General features: G+C 38.8%; 2 protein-coding genes across 5 annotated transcripts; one reads left to right on the forward strand and one right to left on the reverse strand.

Annotated features, from left to right (window-relative positions):
- Positions 1 to 28: 28 nt before the first annotated feature.
- LOC141905443 (uncharacterized) lies at positions 29 to 9538 on the forward strand. Of its 2 annotated transcripts, none has more exons than XM_074794310.1 (11): positions 29 to 164; positions 661 to 742; positions 831 to 1057; positions 1681 to 1822; positions 2131 to 2248; positions 2590 to 2741; positions 2985 to 3201; positions 3617 to 3751; positions 4268 to 5364; positions 5649 to 5774; positions 6186 to 9538. In XM_074794310.1, the coding sequence occupies exons 1-11, from the start codon at positions 133 to 135 to the stop codon at positions 6417 to 6419; spliced, it is 2562 nt and encodes an 853-aa protein (XP_074650411.1). In that variant the 5' UTR covers positions 29 to 132; the 3' UTR covers positions 6420 to 9538. The 2 variants fall into 2 exon arrangements, with proteins under 2 accessions (XP_074650411.1, XP_074650412.1); XM_074794311.1 differs by lacking the exon at positions 29 to 164 and adding an exon at positions 382 to 436.
- Positions 9539 to 10120: 582 nt separating this feature from the next.
- On the reverse strand, positions 10121 to 19543 carry LOC141905497 (protein cramped-like). 3 transcript variants are annotated; one of them, XM_074794366.1, is made up of 21 exons: positions 19375 to 19543; positions 18793 to 19052; positions 18315 to 18415; positions 18070 to 18220; positions 17788 to 17859; positions 17598 to 17682; positions 17467 to 17516; positions 16871 to 17073; positions 16622 to 16784; positions 14972 to 15963; positions 14623 to 14784; positions 14301 to 14393; positions 13702 to 14086; positions 13162 to 13227; positions 12958 to 13076; positions 12833 to 12877; positions 12564 to 12711; positions 12410 to 12466; positions 12215 to 12321; positions 11714 to 11845; positions 10121 to 11198 (listed from the first exon to the last, which is right to left on the reverse strand). In XM_074794366.1, exons 1-21 carry the CDS (start codon positions 19452 to 19454, stop codon positions 11085 to 11087), a joined length of 3585 nt encoding a protein of 1194 aa, XP_074650467.1. In that variant the 5' UTR covers positions 19455 to 19543; the 3' UTR covers positions 10121 to 11084. The 3 variants fall into 3 exon arrangements, with proteins under 3 accessions (XP_074650467.1, XP_074650469.1, XP_074650468.1); XM_074794368.1 differs by lacking the exon at positions 13162 to 13227; XM_074794367.1 differs by lacking the exon at positions 12833 to 12877.
- Between the last annotated feature and the right edge of the window lie 44 nt (positions 19544 to 19587).

The following is a 19587-nucleotide window of genomic DNA, read 5'->3' on the forward strand; positions in this document are numbered from 1 at the left end:
ACTGATAATTTCTTATCGAATGGCTACATTTTAGTGGTCAAAGAGAGTAAGGAATCTTTCTGTGCTTTTTAATTTCGTTGCAGCGACGTTAGATGGCGAATGAGTAGCTAGCCGTTACATCGCCGAGTCAAAATGGCCGACGTAGATCTAGTGAAACAGGGATGGTAAGTTGATTGTCGTAATAATTTCTTAGAATGTGAGACATTAATTTTTCCTCAGTGTTTTTCGTTTAACCGGCGAAGATGCAAACAATTAGGCGGAAGCTTTGTGAGTCGAAGTGCGTCATGGCGGCCATAAAAACTGATTGATTAAAAAGATTTTTCTTTCTCATCTCGACTCAATCTTTCGACTTCGTTCGTTTGAGTTGAGTCTGACTCCAGACTCCTAGTCTCGCACGAAACAGACGTATGACGAATTTTCTTCTGGCTGGACCGTTGTATGAGCCTTTTCTTGAAAGAAAATGCACCCAACCCTACTCGGCCACCTTACACCACAAGTCCTCTTATCTTAGTCTTACCTCCCAGAAAAAAAAATTGTTAGCCTAGAATAGATCTTACCGTAATTGTTGTTTTCCCCAGAAAATGTAGACAATTTTATAAGGAAGAGAACAATTAGAGCAGGCCTTATAATGTTGTTTATTTTCTTTTTTTATCACAACAGGCACTTGTCTGCCAATGGTTATCAGCAGTGTTCGGAAAATGGGCAAAAAGGCATTCCAGACATTGTTAAGACTGCTGTAAATGTTAGTAAGATTCATTTGCCTTGTCGTCCTATATGCGTTTGATTTAGATCCGAGTTCAAGTATTTCACTTCTCGTCGTCATTTTGTAGCTTGACTTGAAAGAAATCGGTGAGAAGAGTTTACCGGAAGGAATAAACCGCGGTAAGATCGATTCGGTCAGCGGCCCGTGCGTTTTACAAATACAGAAAATACGAAACGTCGCCGCTCCGAAACAGGACGAAGAATCTCGGGTCGCTCCGCATCTTTTGAAGGTCACACTGACGGACGGTCAAAGCAATTGTAATGGTCTGATTCTAGATAACATAGACAAGTTAAGGTAGGCTATCTTTGTGTCATGTGTCGTAGTTTCTACAGATCAGCGTATCTTTGAGTTTTTTGATTGGTCAGATATTTCCAAAAAAATATTTGGAAAACCACCGTTTGGCTGCTACAAACTAAGGGAGGTCTCTGGGTACTTCAAAAAATTCAGGTGCAACAAATACAGGCAAATTTCATAAAAATCCATATCAGTACTATTTTTCTGTCATAAGAATCTCAAAAAAGGCTAGGCTATCTGGTAAATTGTCGCAGATTAGACTGGTATGCCGTCATCTGCCCAAAGGATGACAGAGGTATATAGCTGGAGTGTATGGCTGAGAATTTCTCCAAAAATGTGCAAATTTTAGCTGTGAAATGTCTATTTTTGAATACTGTTCCAGCATATGTCAGGCCCATGGTGACGTCCCTGGATATAATATGCCCTAAGATGAACATCCAAGGTTATTTAATTCAGTACACAGGGTTTTGAATCATAAACCATTATTGGTCCTTAGCGCATGTCATTTCTTAAATCTGAAATTAAGCTATTAGCGTATAGCCTATAGAATCCTGATACCATAAATGATGTTGTATATTTCTAACAGTGGAATAACAATGTATTTGTAATCAATTCATTTTCAGTTTAAATACCCCTCCTGGAACAAAGCTCAAACTGATCGGACTAGTGCCGGTTCAACATGGCTTTCTACTTCTCAACAGTTTATGTGCTAAGATCCTCGGCGGTGTGGTCGAGAAAATGGTCCAAACATGGGAACTGAAAAAGGCAGGTTTGACTTAATCGTCTGGAAACATATGATAGATTTTTACTGCAATCAACTTTCAATTATCCACCGCTCTTAAGGACCATTCTGTGGCTTTTTGGCGGATAGTCGAGAAAAGGGGTTAAGCGAATGTACACTTGTATAGAACAGAATCAAGATGGCTGACGAGTGGCCATTGTAGTTCAACCAAAATCACCACTTTTTACACATTTTTGAAGTTCTCAAGGACAACTTTGGAGAGGCTTCAATCAATTTTCCTCTCTATGAATCTCAAGCCTCGAGTATTTATTGTGTTTATTTTACATTTCAGTCACTAGCATCTGTGGCTAAGAATGCACGAACAAATCTACAATCAGATGGAGGTGGCCCTCCTCCATTTATACCTTTTGGTCAAAGGGACCGTAGTCAACCAACTCTGACGAAGAAAGGTGAATTTCAAAACTGCTCTCACTTGGGTGGCCACTACCTGGAACTCAGGGAATAGTCAGGGAATTTTGTAAAAAAAGCTACCAATCAGGGAAATATGTTGCGATCGCTAGATTGCGCGTAAAATGAAACAGTTTCCGTCTATGCCTTACTTATTTGACGGTTAATTGATTGAATTAAAAGACCAAATTCAGAAAACTTACTGTGGGACATGCCAGGGAGAAGTCAGAGGGAAAGTAAGTGAAATAAAAGTGGCCACCCTGTTTCAGTCATTACACAAAAAATCATTCATTTGTTACTTATTTCGAATGTAGCTTACGATGATAAACGTATCAAATTTCAGATAACTTTCGATCGTTGGATGTTAATAAAGATGTAACAAAAAAGGAAGGCAATGATGAATTCGCTGCTCAACGCCAAGCGACGATAGCTGAAGCACAATTAGCTAAGGTCGATGGAAAGAGTAAAACATTCGGCGGTGGCTTCTTAAAAAAGGTCAGTGTCAGTTGTAGATATCGGGAACTAATTCCCTCTTTAGTCCGAAGCAGTAAATAATAATACATGTAGAGGATTGGTACATATTATCAGGGGCCCAATACTGTTCCACACCTTAAAAAAATATGACACTCAGTGGCCTTATTTCTTAGTTATAATGGTGTCCATAAGGTCGCACTATTTTGATGTATTCTTGCAATTACATCAATCTTAATTTTAAGTTAATTGTTCCATCTTTTAAAGCCGAATGATAGAGATGTTGCACGTATAGTGGAGATGGGTTTTACGGCTGAACAGGCAGCAAATTCGTTGCGTCAGACGTCTGACGTTCAAGAAGCGATTGATTCGTTAATCTCTTCATCATCGAGTGCTACATTTTCTTCGAATAATCGTAATTCGAAATCGACGGCATTAGGGGGCGCTGGTGGTGTTAGAGTGGCTGCGAAACCCGACAAACCTCGTAAGTTCTCATCTCTAAACGTTAACCTGGTTGAATGAATGGATTTTTTTTATAGCAGGCCTTAAAGCTTTTAAGATTGCTCGATTGAGGAGGAAATAGAAAGAGCTTAATTTTGTATAACTCTGCAGGATCCCAGGATTTTTGTTTTTTACCTGATTAGGCAGTTACAAACTAAGAAACAGAGTTTAGGTATAGGATAAAGATTTGCTTACAAAATTACCAAACGAGGTAAACAGTACTGATTTAGGAGTCTACTCTACTGTAATTGTAATATGAAAGAGATGCAGACACTTCCTCGAAATTTGAAATTTTCTCTTTTAAAACTCCTTATAGCCAGGAATAACTGATCTGTTGGCACCCTGACCGGGGTACTCGTCTTTTTATCAGTCATTTAAGAGGTAACGTGTATATTTAGGTAAAGGTCGCCGCGGAAGAGGAGGACCTGATGAGGAGGATGGTGATGATTTTGGAGCTCCACAGAGCAGACCGTCGGGGCCTGCAACATTATTCGACTTCCTAGAAACTAAAATCACCCCCGTACCGAAAGATGGTAAGAATAGATTAAAATTCATCAAAGATAATGGCTGAAACCAGCTGGGGTTTGTTTCTTGAACAGGGTGGCAACTTCAGGGAAAAGTCGGAATTTTCTTTTCTTAAAAAAGTCAGGGGATAGTCAGGGAATTTTTTAAAAACCGAAAAGCCAGGGGAAATTTGTTGACGTTGCTTGATCAAACAGTTTGAAAATTGAAAAATGTCTTGCGTAGTTGACTGTGTTAATTGATTGGATTCTTAGCAGATCAAGTTAGGGAAAACAACGTGCATGTCAGAGTAAAGTCAGGGAAATATTAAGTAAAAAATGGCCACCATGTTGAATCCCTGGTCGCCTCAAAATACTTTTGTAATTAGTCTATTTTATAAATACCAGTAGACTGATCTGAGATTGCTCTTATATTCAATACTCAAAAGGTGCGAGTATTACCTGACAGAATAAGCCAACATTAATACGTTTGTTTCATATAATGAATAAGATTAATATCAGTCAGGAATCTACATTTGTTTTCTTCAGAAAGTAAAAATTCATCAGAACCACAACAACATCATCAACGCCAGTATTCTTCTCAGGGATCCAATAACAACACTGCCTCCAGCAGCGGCGGTGGAGGAGGAGGAGGCTTCCAGTCAGATTACCGACGAACGCAAAATCTTCCACCGCGGCTACAAAACAAACAACGCGCCGAAAATCAAAGTCGCAACTCGTCGAGGCAGCCGTACGATTCGTACAACAAAGGCGGACGTTCCTACGACCGGTCGTCGCAGGGATCGGATCGGTACAATAAAACCCGTTCTAACCGCGACGACTATCACCAGCACGGTTACAACGATCGCTACGGTAACAACGGTGATTATTACGATCGTTATAACAACGGCGGCTCCGATCATTATTATTACACTAACTCGGCGTCCGAATACGGAGGTAAATCGTCGCATTATCGCCCGCAAAGTACGAGCAAGTCGAAAACGACTGAGTCGGATCGCGGTGGCGCGTCGTCGCGGTCGTACGGAGACCGGTCGGATTCGCGGTCGAGTTCGACGAATTCGAATCGATACGACACGTCGTCGAACGGCGGGTCGAACGGCGCGCGATCGCGAAGCGGGGCCCCGCATTACAACAACAATGGCGCCGACGGTTACAACAATAAAGAGAACAGTTACGTCGTCGCGACGAGTTACGGCGGGGGACAAAGTTATTACGAATCGGCGCTGCATCAAAACGCGGCCGTACAGAGTCAGCATTATTACGAATATCAACAACAAGGACTGGCGCCCGCGGCTCAACTACACGCCGCTAATCAACAGGCGTACACGATTTATCATCAACAACACAATCCGAAACCGAGCGACTACCACCAGCAGCACCAACATCAACAGAGTAATAGTTATTACGATGGAAGTAACAGCGTCGGAACTAACGGACACGGAGACGATCACTACGTGCAACAACAGTACGATCATAAACACCACACGCAACAATACTCGAATCAACCGGACGGCGACCATAGCAACAGCGAAGTCTACGTCAACTATGAGGACGGACAGCAGCGGCCGCCGCGTAAATGGAAGATGGGCGATTATTGTCTAGCGCGATATTGGGAAGATGGTAATGTAAGTATTTTGTATGCGAGTTAAAACAGGAGTCGCATGTCCCAATGACTCCTCGATTCCTTCTCAATGGAAAATGATTTTAAAGGTCCTTGAATCTACTTCAATTTGAGCAAAATACCTGAATTCAGTTTAAAACATCAAATAAATCATATAAAAGGCAATTACAAATTTTTGTCTAGTTTTTAGATATTTACTATTATTGGTACTGTTCTCAACAGGCTTCAATAGATTTTGTCTTCCTCTTACCGCGCATGACTTAAGTAAAATGTTGTTACCGCTTTCAGATGTACCGAGCGAATGTGATCGATATTCACGAGAACAGTAAAACTTGTATTGTATCATTTACCGATTATGGTAACACCGAGGAAGTATCTCTATCAGACATTAAGACTGTCTCAAAACAAGCTTGGGTAAGTCTAGCCCTACATTGTATATTTTGTACATTGAAAGGGATACGGTCATGTCAACCTCAGTTAAGCTGTCCCTGTTAAACTGTATACGTGCTTTATCTGTTAATAGATTGGTCTGGATTTTAAGTAACGTTATTTCAATTTCCTTTTCAATTTCTGTGTCTCAATCGTATCTATACAGGGTCCCTACAACTTCTACTTTTTGGTTCCTTGAAAACACCGTCAAAACGGAAAATGCTTTTAAAGGTGCTTGAAATGCCTTTAATTTGAATAAAATCCCCAAAACTCATTTTGAGAAATTGGCAATTAGAAAATTTTTGGTGATGAAGTATTATGGTGTTCAGACCGGTGTAGTACAAAATAATTTTGACCTGCAGCCAATTTTTAAAGTGTTGATATTTTCTCTTGCAGACGGACTCCGGAGTCCAAACGACCATTCTACCACCGCCACCATTTCAACAGATTCTCACTATACCGCCACCTCCCCCGAATTTCAGTATCCCACCACCGTTCACGCCGATGCCGACGCAGGGTTATGCGATGGAATTCCGTCGCGGAGGCCAAGGACCGATGTACAGCAACGGACGCGATCGTAAAGCACGGCCGACGCAGTCGTTATATCAACCACCGGCGTCGCGGAATTGAGATCGGTCTAGACGTCATCCATCCAGACTCAGAAAATGATTTGGGGTTAACTTTGCAATGATTACTACATGAAATATGTAACGCTGTACTTCCATGTAGCTTCTTGTCATATGTAGAAATGTTAGTTCGAATAGTCATTAGTTTCCCGTAAGATCTATTTGTTATACGTAGGCATACTTCTTATTCTAGGTTCCCGCACTTTGTAGAAGTCTGGCCATCATATTATATGATATAGATTATTTAGTGGAATGGGGTACCGGCACACGAGCTATCCCGTCAGATGGTGCCACAAGATATCAGACGAAACTAGTTCATTTTCAATCAACTTTGATCTCAGTTTTCGGTGTTCCGATACTATGGATTCCAAAAATCTGGCAAATAACTAGATAACTCAGATTAATCTAAAGAGTTGTTTATATGTGGCACAATTTTCGTAAACCGTCCATAGAGTTTGAGAAAATTATCGTGAGATTTTAATTGAGTTTGAGAAGAAATCCGGCGTTGACGTCGTACTTTACTACACTAGCGACACCTGGCTGATGATGGTGGAATTTCACTTGCCGCGGCAGTGTTGCCCGTACCCCATTATCAACAAAGTGCGGGAACTATATTATTCATACTGGTAATCTGAATTTAGTAATGATACCCTAAAAAATATTCAACCCAATAAAAACGAATTATGAAGACTTTGAAACTGCCAAGTCATGAAGAGCTTTCAAAAGAGTTTTATCCATCTGTTACAGCGTAATAAAAGAATTCTTCCGGTGAAAATCAAATGGTGTTCATATTGTCTAGAACGTTTTGTGTCGAAGTGCCTTCATCACATCTTGATTAGCCTATTTACTAACTGATAGATTAATTAACATATTAGTTAACGAGATAGTCGGTTGTAATTTTGATTATTGTAATGATATCTACTATGGTAACGTTTGAACGGTATATAAAGCCTGTATCTTTGATGTATTTTACTACTGGTACTCTGTATATGCATGGAACAGTCTGTTGTGTATTTATCATCTATTTCAACTTTGCTTGAGAGGACGTCGTTTGGCCTAGCTCAGTCAGTTTCAGTATTACATACCTGATATAGGTCTTTGAAGGACCAGAATCGACTGGCAGTTGGACAAAAACATTGACTTTTAATCCATTTTACATTTTATTAAAGGATTGCTGAAAAGTCTTCATTGAAAGCGGTTGCATCATCGAAAAGAGACACCGTTTTCTTAAGCAAATAATGTTTAACAATGTCTACATGCCTACCAACTGAAGTTTTTTCCAAGTATCAGAAATTATGATATGTAGGCATTGAAACACATTTTTAAACATTCAAAACATCACTTTTCCTTATTCAACCCCTTTCAATGAAAATTCTTTGACAATCCTTCAATGCAGTGACAAATGGATTAGAATTTTATGTACTACCTAAACTGACTTGAGCTAGGCCACCCGATGTCCTCTCAAGTCAAGTTGAAATGGACATTAGATTATTGTATGACAAGTCTATTTTAGGAAAGTAAAAACTGATCATTTCATTCAATATGCGTTGCGTATTCGGGTTGAAGAAATTCTACTAAAAAATCGATGCCTCTTGGTTGGTTTCTGTTTTCAATAATTTCTAGCTAAAATCATCAAAAACTCCAGTTTCGTAAAGCTAATCGGGATACATTTTGTTTTCTTGAAAATGAGAAGTTGTTGGTATTAGACTACGGTAGTTTTATGACTTAAACCAGGGGCTTAACTTACTTCACTAATACCTGTATTTGACTTAACCCTGTGGTCAAATAAAGTTAGGTCTATATAAAACCAGCCTCGAAATGTTTGTATCATGAAACAGTCACCTGTGGTCAGTGTAATTGAAATTTAATCCCTCATAGTCTACCATGTTCAGTAGCTGAAAAATATTTTGAAATTCAAAATATAAATATTTATGTATGGCGATTCTCGTGACTTCAGCTAAACAGTATAGATCTAGATCAGTAGAGAAATCTTGACTTCCAGACTACCAGGGTTCATAGCGGTGTCCTTGAGTATCATGGAATGGGCTCTAAAATCCTTAAATCATTGTCATGGTCTTTGAATGGCATCAGTGATTAGTTATCATCTGCAGATCCAAGTTCACTGTAACAGCTCTGAAAATCGACTGATTATAAGAATGCCTGGAAAATGTGGATTTCCCGATTCCTGGCATAGGCATACTGATAATATACAAGTCCTGGAATCGGAGTCAAAAAGTCTTCGAAAGGCATAAAATGAGATTGGCCATGGATATTATGAACCCTGGACTACCTTTATGAGAATGTTATGTAAAAGCTTGTAACATGTTAGACAATGATACAATATAATAGTGCTATGTATCTGTTACACATTGTTTTTTTTTCGATCTTTAAAGATTTCAGATTATTTTGTTAGACTAAATTTTGTGATGATATTGTTCCTATTTCTTACGTTTAAAATTGAACTGGTATTCAACGCGATGTCATCGGAGGGATAAATATAATCAATGTTTTAAGAATGTGTCTTCAATTTATTAGAATTACCAGTGTGTGTAAATAACGTGTAGATAAAATCAGCGTATAAGTAACTTAGTTTCCAGTCAGACTTACCTTTGAACGATACAAACTTTGCATTCCTAGTTGGCCAGTATTTCTCCTATCTATTTTCAATAAACCTCGGGGGCAGTTTCCACTAATGTGATTTAGATTGACGGAGTCAGTTTGAAAATGAATTTATTGTGACCTTATAGTTAAATCTTGGTCGCGATATCTTCACGAAAATCCTCACTCGCCTATGGGTCTTATCGCTTGTTCATCGCTTGTTTGGTAGTAACAGTATCCGGGACATTATCAATGCGTAACATATCCTTCTGCTACATTTATCGAGGTATAACGACTAACAGTGAAAGTTAGATGGCCAAGTGAGGATGTACTTTTTAAAAAGGCTGATTTTTGAAACCTTGTATTCAATGAACTTCTCCCTATTCTCTGTGAAGATGAAGAAGAGTTAGCCCCAAATCTTTTTCTAAACAATTATAGCTGAATATAGTTGTGTATGGCATTATACTGCTGTATCATACATTTCATTGTTTGTTATTGACTGAATAAATAAGGAATGGCTGAATTCATCAATTCTTTATTCATTGGTTGAAATCTTTCTCCGGAACGGAGAAGCAGAGAACTAGAATAAAACCCATTTAATGTGGGACAATTGGAGTCGAATTGCCAGTGTTTCCAGTTGATGTGCCAGTTCTATCATTCTTCCGATAGCTAAAGTAAAGACGCAGAAGCAGCTCTTGTTATTCTTCAATCCGGTGCTGGTTTACTGCATCCCCCAGTGACCCATACTCCCCGGATTCAAACCTGATGGTATTGAGACTCACCCGGTCTAATATGGCAGGGTTTTGGGCCGCAGCCGAGTCTAGCGACGCCATCAGGTTCGAATCCCTGCCAAGGGAGGATGCCAGTGACCTGGCTACTGTTGATACTTATAACCCAGCTGCTCATATACTCAACCAGATATTTCAGATATAGACGCATCAAAAGCTATCAGCCAGTCAAGAGTACTGTAGTATGTCATGAACAAGTTTAACTCCAAAGAGATACTCCTCCCCAACAGAACATAATGACAGAAGATCGTACTTGTAGCATTTTTATCAGTGTTTATTGTTTAACAATATGTAAATGAAAATCTACAAAAATGTCCAGTCTAATATTAACGAACGATTATTAGGCATTAGAAAAAAGTTGCATCATTCAATTCTTGACCTCAGAATGAAATAGTTTGTCAGTATATGCAGAATTTACATTCTAATTAAGTAGGAAGTGGTTATAACAAATTTCAAATAAAAAGTGAGCATTATCATGGAATTCATCCATTGACAAGAATCCTCTTAGTCAAATAAAACAAAAGCTTTTACAAAATAGCTATTATTGACAATTTTACATTTAATTACAAACTCTTAATTATTGCTCTGTTTATACATTACAGAATATCAGTCAAATATGAGCGATTTCTAAATTTTAACCAATGATGGATTTTAGTTACCCAGTTTAACACTGCTATTAAAACCATGATTGTATAGATAACAGGCAGGTTTCAAAAGAATGTATTCCGGTTTGAGAGTAACAATTCCCGGAATCTGAATTACAAATGCTCTATCCGCCTTGTACATATAATTTTGCTATTCCAGAACAGGTATCAGTTATGTACTCTGGTCAAAACAAATGTGCCAGGAGAGTATTCCAAAATCAGAGAATAGCCCATCAAGACTAACTAACGGCCTAGGTTATTGACAGGATTCACCTTAGTGTGTGCATGCACTCAAGACCACTATACAGATACCAGCAGCACGATTCAGAAAATCCAGCCATAACCTATTTTTAAACAATGCCTTTTTGACTGATGAGGCACTTAAAACTACTTCCGTGATCGAAACCCATTGAATCTACTCTACTAACTTAATACTTATCTAGTATATAATAGAAACTCTTTTTGAATTCAACAATAACAACTTTACAACAACGATGCATATGATGGAAAAATTTTAAAAAGAAAATCTTGATGCCAAGAACAGTTGAAAAGTGTTCTTAACGCAATGTACGTACTAAACAACTTTGACCAATAGAACTTGATTCCAAAGATCGATTCTAGGAAGACTCTAACTCGTAGTTACGTTGAATCAGATTTCTTCTCGGCAGCTTCAATCTGCGCGGCTAGTTCCTGAAATTTGGCCACGTAATCGACACTATTCTCAACCATCATACACTGCAACTGTGTATCCACCTGCAAAATTAAACATCAAGAAGATTTCATACAGAAACTAAGACATTCAATTGAAAATTTGATTGTTGTCTCGCAATCTTTGCTTGTTGTAACTACAGGGTCCCTACAACTCCTTGATTCCTTAAAAACTCCTTCAAAACGAAAAATGCGTTTGTAGGTGCTTGAAACTCCTTTTAATATGAGCAAAATGCCTGAAACTCTTTCAATTTTAAAAAATAAGCAATAAGAAATTTTTTTACAATAAACTATGCCTAAATCAATCAGTTGGGACCAGGATTTATTTATTTTTACCCAATTAGGCAGTTACCGAATAAAAGTGTAAAGGATAAAGAATTTTTTATGAATCCACTACTGAATTAACGTTTTATACCGAGATAAACAGTACTGATTTTAGAGGAGTCCACCGTAATTGGGATATGAAAGTGATGCAGACGCTTCTCGAAATTTTAAAACTGCATATATCCAGGAATGATCTATAGGGAAACTGAACTATTCTCACGAATGCATGTACTTACGTCTAATTTAAGATTGATTGAATCGCGGGAATTATCACCGAGCAATGATGAGCCGTTAAACGAAATAACGGACGACGAATCCAACGGTTTCTTTACAGGTGAATCGAAGAGTCCGAGCGTAAAATCACCAATCTGAAGAAAGATAACCGCAAATAAGAACCAGGGCCCGGTTTTATAGACTGAGTATCAAAATTATCCCTAGGGGTAAATCCTCAATCTGGGTGACAACCACCATAGTAACAATGAGAAACCATGGTTATAACTGACGAATTTCGAAATATTCCCAGGGACTATTTTTCTTCCACATCTATGAAACCCAGCCCAGGCGTACACCTGGGGCCAGTTGCTCAAAAGTTGGTTAAAGATAACCGGAGGATAAATACCATAGGAACGACGAACTTATAATTATCAATATGTCAACTATCCACTGGTGAACTCTTAACAAACCTTTTAGAAACTGGCCCCGCACTTAAAATGAATTTTCCTATCAGCAATACATACCTCGTTGTTTAACCAAGCATCAGTATTAACAGTCTTGAAAGGCGAGCCAATCGGTGTTTTCATTCCTTCCTGGCGCGGCGGCGACTTCCCTCGAATACTGCTAAAATCTACAAAATCATCGCCAACGATTTCAATAGAATCGCATAGATTCACAATCGAAAACTATTCGTTCATATTCTCAGACGCAAATCTTACCTATGCCAGCGGTGCCGAGAGCGATCTCGATGAGTTTGTCCGACATCGATGATGTGGCTAGGAAACAAACAGGCGAATTTCAGTTGAATACACGTGTCATTCATTCATCACAAATGAAAACGTTTGAAATACAGAAACACGATTATATAATTACCTTGATTAGTGGATTCGTCGTGACAGGGCGGAGGCAGCGAAACATCGAGGAATGTGGAAACATTAAATGAATCGCGTGATTGAGTATCCGGCGGTTGAATCTTGATGTTATGTAGTTCCAGAGTTTCGGCGCTACTCGCAGATATGGCCTGGATTCATCGATAAAAAAATAACCCGAGTCAAGAAAATACACAATATCCGTGTAAGATGAATACACGAGAGAAATCCCACAATAATTCAGATTAGATGATTTTAATCAGTTTTACTTACATTGTCTGTACTCGATAATTTATGACTGGACAATATATTTTCGAACTACAAGAAAATCATAGGAAAATGAACTAATGTTGATTTAACTGGGCCTGAATTATAGGTCTTAGTGCTCTATCTTTTACTTTTATATCTATTGCCTGTGTTTGAGTATGTATTTGCGGCAGCGGTTGAGAAGGTCCGGGAGAGTGCGTAGCCAATGATGATGGACTAGGCGACGATGAAGTCAACGTGATCAATGATTCTGAAAACGAGAAGTGCATCAATCATTTAAGGACGAATGATCTACGACAAATTTTTTCACAAGCTTTTCTTTCCGATTCACTAACCAGATTGATTAGGAATCTTATTAGCACCGATTGCCGGTTGAGTTCCACATAAAGTAACCGGTTGCACTAAAAAGATCAATTCTTAGCCTTTAGTAACGTAGTAGAAATTTTACAACATATTGAAGGATTTCCAAAAAGTCATTATTTTCTCATGTTGAAAAGGTAAAAAGATCAGCCATTTCTTAACAATATGTTTCCTGTGTTACCATGCCTATGAACCATGAATTTAGATGATATGAAAATAATTTTCAATAGTAGGCATAAAATCGTTGGAATTGTTAAAATTGATTTAGTTCAGAAAATGTCTCTTTTCTCCGATTCGGATGAGTTAAAGAAGAATTTTTAACACTCTTTCAATACATTGCAAAATGCATATAAAAATGATGGTTTATTCAGACTGAACAGTTTCACTGCTCATATTATGACAAATTACACGTATATGTTCAAAAGATTAAGCAAAATATCCCAAAGAAAGACTTTAGTCACTTACGTAAAATGTATGTATGCAGAAAAATCCTTACTCAAAAATAATTTGTTTACCTGATGAAGACAAAGTGGTGGATATTTTTCTGTTGTAACTACCCGGCGATATTTTAATGACGCCTTGTTGGCTGGCCGTGGTGACCTGATGAACAGGACCGGGTACGATTTGACGCGCCGTTAACATCGCTCGCGGCGGTAAACTGCCGCTCTGAGTGACGGTCCTAGCAGACGGATTCGGCATTATGGGAACGAACGAGCCGCGAGCTCGACGCTGCGGCTGCTGGCTCGGCAGTATATTCACCGCGGTCATCAGTTGAGGTTGTATCGCGGCTGCCTTCGGGAGAATGTTACGCGGATTACTGATGACCATCGGTTTCCGTACCGCTCGCGTGTTACGCTTCGAACGTTTCCATAAAATACTGTCAGGATTCGGTGGCAAAGGCTGAAATTCGATCAACCATAAGATGGATTGTTAGAAATTCTGTAGGAACAAACAACCATTCGATTGAAATATTAAGGTTGTCAAACAAAATTAGGGGTCCAGAAATCAGGAAAATAAATTGTTAAGCGTGTTGAAAACTTTCTCAAAATAACTTGAACAAACACGGAATGCAAAGCCAGTGGACTATAAGTCAGGATGGTGATAAATTTCATACCTCTTTCATAGCTGGTAAAGCAGATGGGATAATTGTCGGCGGGTTCATAGTAGGCTTTGGCAGGACAGGAATCTCGAAATTTTCCTTAGGTTTCTGCAATAAGAGAATCGAGAAACTTATTTACACAATGTACTTTCATGTGCCGCGTAGGTAATGCTGCGAAAACCTTACCAACATTATTTGCCGGGATGGGATGAAATATTTGCGCAGAAAGAAGTAATATTTTTCACACTGTTACACAGGAATTTTTCAAAAACGTTCACATTATAGTATTGAAGGGTATCTAGGATTTTATCAAGGGTTTATTCTAATATCCACATACCTCTGACGTTTTGCCCCGTCGTTTTTTCTGGACAGGCGAAGGGCTGGCATTACTGGCAGTCGGCGAATCCAATCTCATAGGACTGCTACGAAATTTATTCGGAGGAGTACGCGCGTTATTTTTCTTACAGTGACAATGACACGGAGATGACGTCAATGGAGGCTGAAAATATCCGAGTATGATTTATATTAAACAAATTTCCCTGACTGTTCCCTGATTTTTAGCTTTTTTTTTTTTTACAAAATATCCCTGACTATCCGCTGACTTTTTTAAAGAAAAGAATTTTCCCTGACTTTTCCCCGATTTACCGGTAAGTGGCCACCCTGGCAACGTGTACAGTATACCGTACCTGTTTTGATTTCTTCAAATCGGTGAATTCGATGCAAGCAATCTGCACCAGTCGTGACAGCATCGTCGCCAGATTCTTAGCGCCAGTCACGTCAGAAGTAGCCTCAACCCATTCGTAATCTAGCACTATCTTTTCGGGGCATCCCATAGTCAGATGCAGTTCGGCTATGGTAATTTTCTGCGCGTCCTCGAACGTCCAACCGTCGCGTACACGTTTTTCAAAATCGTCGTCGTCGCGACAATTTTTGATGACCGACTGCGGTTTCTCCGTCTCCACGTCTCTGTCGTCAGTTACCCGTACGGTTTTTGGAGCGACTTCATCTTTGTCGCAAGAATCATCGTCGTTCGAGACATTTTCCGAGAGCGACGCTAAATTTGGCACATCTAAATCCCTTACGAGCGTATTCGGCGGAACCCCGGATTGAGAAGTTCCCGCTATCACACATCCACAATTGTCCGAAGATATTGCAGTCGATTGTTGCGATTTTAACCGCTGTTCGCTGTGTATTTGATTCTCAATAAGCTGACTCGCAGCACTCTCGCACATTAACAATTGATCCATAGGATTTTTTCCCGTATTACCGGCGGCGGCGGCGGCCACGCCCGCGTAATCAGCGCACAAAGTCGTTATCCCTGAATTCGAGATCAAACCGGAAAATCCGATATTTTGACTAGGACTGCCGCTGAGTAGGTTGTCCTCGTAGCAGTTCATTTTAATCGATTCACCGGGACTAGTTTTAACGCTGACCTCCATCATCTCGTCGTTACTCGTCGTATCGGTTTTCGCGTAATCCAGGCGCGGTTTTTTACGCGGCGTTATCTGTCCCATGCAAGCGTCCGCGAACGATTTCAACATGGCGACGTTTTCTCCATCGTAGGACCACCGATCATCGATCACTTCACCGGTTTCAACGTGAACCTGGTTATTGAGAGTCGCTTGTTCACGAGGTTTTTCACTGACATCCATACTGCACTTGTTTGTTACGGCAAGAGCTGAAAATACATCCCGGTCAGAGTTTACCATTTTATTTCAAGTAAAATTGACTGTCAATCCAGTTACAATGCAAGCAAATATACCAGTTTTATCAGGGTCTCTGTAGATCAGTCATACCTGGATATAAGGAGTTTTCAAGGTGTTTAAAAGAGAAAATTTCATATTTTGAGGAAGCGTCTACATCACTTTCATATCCCAATTACAGTAGACTTAGGAATAGTCAATTTCCTGAGCAACTTCTTTAAATTTCTGATTGCCTATTTCTCAAAATTGAAGGAGTTTTGGGCATTTTGCGCGAATTAATTAAAGGAGTTTCAAGCACCTAGCATTTCCATTTAGGAGTTTTTAAGTAATCAAGGGATCATGGATTGCTTATAAACCAGTTTAAACTGTAAACCAGGGACCAGTTCTATTTTACCGGTAATTGAGTTAGCCCTCAGGGTTAAGTCAATACCAGTCACTAAACCGTGCCCAAAGGGCACATCTTTGGTTGACTAGTAAATCATTTGACCCCATTGGTAAAGTTAAAGCTCTTGGATCCATCATACTGAAATATCTTGGGAGTCCATTTTAGGTAAATCAACATTTTGGAGCCAGGTACTAAGTCTTGACTTAAGTTCATTGGGCTTCATGCGAAGAAATTAATAATATACCCACCTGCATGAACTGGATTTTCTTGATGATGTTGAAAGGCGAGATTATGTTTTGTAGGCACGGGGCGCTTTTTCAGCATCACTGAAACAACCGGACTGTCACGTGCGGGATACAACTTCAATATCTTACTCTCCGATTCATCTAACGGAATCTTAGCCGATTCTTTCTGTCCAAGGAATTAAGGAAATTTCCTAAGAAGTATTTTAATGTACAACAATTGCCATTCATGTAGTCAGTTGTTCAAAAGGATACAATTTTGGCCCCTTTCATTTTCCATTTCTTCTGCAAGAAATTGATAATCGAACCTAGTTTTCGTTCAGTGCTCATGTGTATTCTGATTCGAGGATTTTGAGCCAGGTTCTGTATCGATGTCCACATTTTGTTATTGCGCGGAACCAGCTCAATCGTCACTTTGGAAGGAATTTTAGGGTGTAGCTCCTCATCTTCCTTCGGTTCTGTAATTATTATACACACAGTCATCAATTAGGAATTAATATCAATAAATCTAGTTAACCAATAAGTCAATCTTACAGTTATGAGTAAAATCTAGCTCTTAGGCTAAAAGAAATTGATACCTTGTTTTTCCTTTCTGCTGAGTTTAATAGTTAGCCGGCAAGTTATCTACCCTGCACATTACTTTTTAAAAAAATCATAATCAAGCTAAGTATAACAGACCCGGCAGTTATAGATATGAATTGATTAAAAATTTTATTGGTTTACAAAATGCCCCAGCCGCTAAGGACAAAAGAAGGTATCATTTTTTTAGCCTAAGACTTTGAATAATTATAACTCAAGAGTTAGAATCATTGGTCCTAAATATCTATTTTTTCACCACGTTAAATGATTACCTTCAATGTTATTCAACATTTTCAGTGCTCTACAAGATGGGGTCTTCAGTCTAAAAGAGATTTTTGATCAATGAAATAACATCAACATTGCTTAAGATCTAGGGGAACCAAAAACAATATTTCAAACTTACTTCAAATTCTTATTCTTCCATTTTACGACTACATATCCTTTGTGAATCAACTCATTCAACTTTTGACCAACTTTTTCATCCAAACCTACACGAATAATCAATAAAGAAAAACATCAACGAACTTGCTTATCCCAAATCTTCTTAACATTGATCCTATAGAGAAGAATATGCTCTAAAACAATGAACGTACGTCCTTTAAACTTCTTTCTTAGTTCACTGTAATTGATGAGTCCGTACAATTCTTGAGTTTTCTTCTTTACATCTGCATAAAAAATCATCAATATAAAATCGTAGCAGAATATTGACCTCTAATCTAAACAGGTTGGCTTTTAAAAAGTACATAAGAAAATTAATAAGTGAAAGCATTTTTCAAAAATCTGAAATCTCTAAACTCTTAATTTGACTTGTGAAAATACATATCAAATGCATCTCATATTGAATGTTGATATAACATACAATAATCTACACTTACTGTCACCCATTTTGATGTATTTAGAGATTTTATGCCACGTTCTATAGTAGAAATGGCGAACTTGATCTTTGTTTCTCACCGACGCGGTATCACCTTTTCGTTTGTACCTTTGCATGATGTATTTCAAAATCTCTTCAAAGTTCTTTCCATACTGCAGGTTATAAAATCAACAGGACTTAAAATCAATATCATCATCATCATCATCGATGAAATAATGCATGGATAATTTAGGCCTGAATTTTTACCTGATAAAGTCCTTCGAAAAACAAATCAGCATCTTGACTCGACCATAGATCCCAGGTGCGACGCTGTTTTGGAGCAGGTGTTACTACTTTTTCCTCTTTTGCTGAAAGTCAAGTAAAATTGTACGGAAATGGAAAAATATAGTGATCCAAATCAATTGATGGAATCACAAGCTAAAATATCTTTTTCATAAGCAGTTATTCAGTATATTCAAAATATATTCAAATTTTTGGCTGAAAATGTCAACATAAACATACAAATAGTCTCTAACACGGATGAAAACTCCGCAATTTCATCGTTAGGTGTCGTATTAACCGTTAAAAGTACACCGCAGTGTTTTTGGAGAACTGTCAAACTAAAAGCACGTGTTCAATGTTTACATGTCGTTACTATAAATAGTAGCATTTCGGCCAATCGGAAAGCGGCATTCTGTGCGCAAAACATGTACCTCTGAAATTTGCCGTTTTTGTCTATAAATACCTTTTTTCACCGGTGACGTTGGAGGGCTAATATCTCTTCGAACCCTTTTCAGCAATCTACCGCTGCACCTGGTAGTTGTCGGCACTGCAACCCCGATGATTTCCTGACCAGATGATTCCGATGTCGAAACGGCCGTTGTGGACGTTGACGGTTTTTGTTGACATTTTTTCTCAGGTTTTCCCGGCCGATCCGCGACAAGATTCGCCATCAAAATGCAATCATGTAGTTCTTCGGACGTTTTTTGATCGTCGGGTGCGAACCTGAATAAAACCCGACAACGAAAAACCAGTTAAAAACGCGTGAAAATAATCGGAGAAAATCCAGAATTCAAAATGGCTGCCGCTTTCTTCTCGTCCAAAAATCGACGTTTTTCCATCGTAAATAATTCGGCGAATGAAGAACGGATTTTCATTATTTAAAAGCCGATTACTCGTTTAGATCGTGATGAATCCAACAGTATTGAAATATTTTACCTAACCCGTCAGTAATTATGTTTATTTCAAGTTAGAAAATCACACGCATAGAAAAGCATACAACAAAATGGCGATATCATCGGCCGTATGAAATGAATAATTTTATTACCCGTTTTTATCATCTTGTTTAGCTTTTGCAGCCCCACTACTGCTGCGACGGCGTCCTGCAACTTTCATTGATCTCTTCATAATTAGTTTTGTCCCTTTTTCAAGCGAGTACTTTGCAATTCGGCACGGGCATCTTAGCTCGACGTTGAGCACAATCCTGGTTTGGCGAGTGCTACTGTCGAGATGGAAACATGCGATTCGATCGTTTTTGCAA

The sequence above is a fragment of the Tubulanus polymorphus genome, chromosome 5 (genome assembly GCF_964204645.1).
Source record: "Tubulanus polymorphus chromosome 5, tnTubPoly1.2, whole genome shotgun sequence".
Classification (NCBI taxonomy): Eukaryota; Metazoa; Nemertea; class Palaeonemertea; order Tubulaniformes; family Tubulanidae; genus Tubulanus; species Tubulanus polymorphus.

Excerpts from the sequence above, each read along its gene's own strand:
- LOC141905443 (XM_074794310.1), top strand. The coding sequence starts at position 133 with ATGGCCGACGTAGATCTAGTGAAACAGGGATG. Across the intron at positions 1,058-1,680 it reads GATAACATAGACAAGTTAAG|TTTAAATACCCCTCCTGGAA; the intron begins GTAGGCTATCTT and ends ATTCATTTTCAG. Across the intron at positions 1,823-2,130 it reads AAACATGGGAACTGAAAAAG|TCACTAGCATCTGTGGCTAA; the intron begins GCAGGTTTGACT and ends TTTACATTTCAG.
- LOC141905497 (XM_074794366.1), bottom strand. The coding sequence starts at position 19,454 with ATGAAGAGATCAATGAAAGTTGCAGGACGCCGTCGCAGCAGTAGTGGG. Across the intron at positions 12,712-12,832 it reads AATTATCGAGTACAGACAAT|GCCATATCTGCGAGTAGCGC; the intron begins GTAAGTAAAACT and ends CGATGAATCCAG. Across the intron at positions 12,467-12,563 it reads CGACGAATCCACTAATCAAG|CCACATCATCGATGTCGGAC; the intron begins GTAATTATATAA and ends TTTGTTTCCTAG.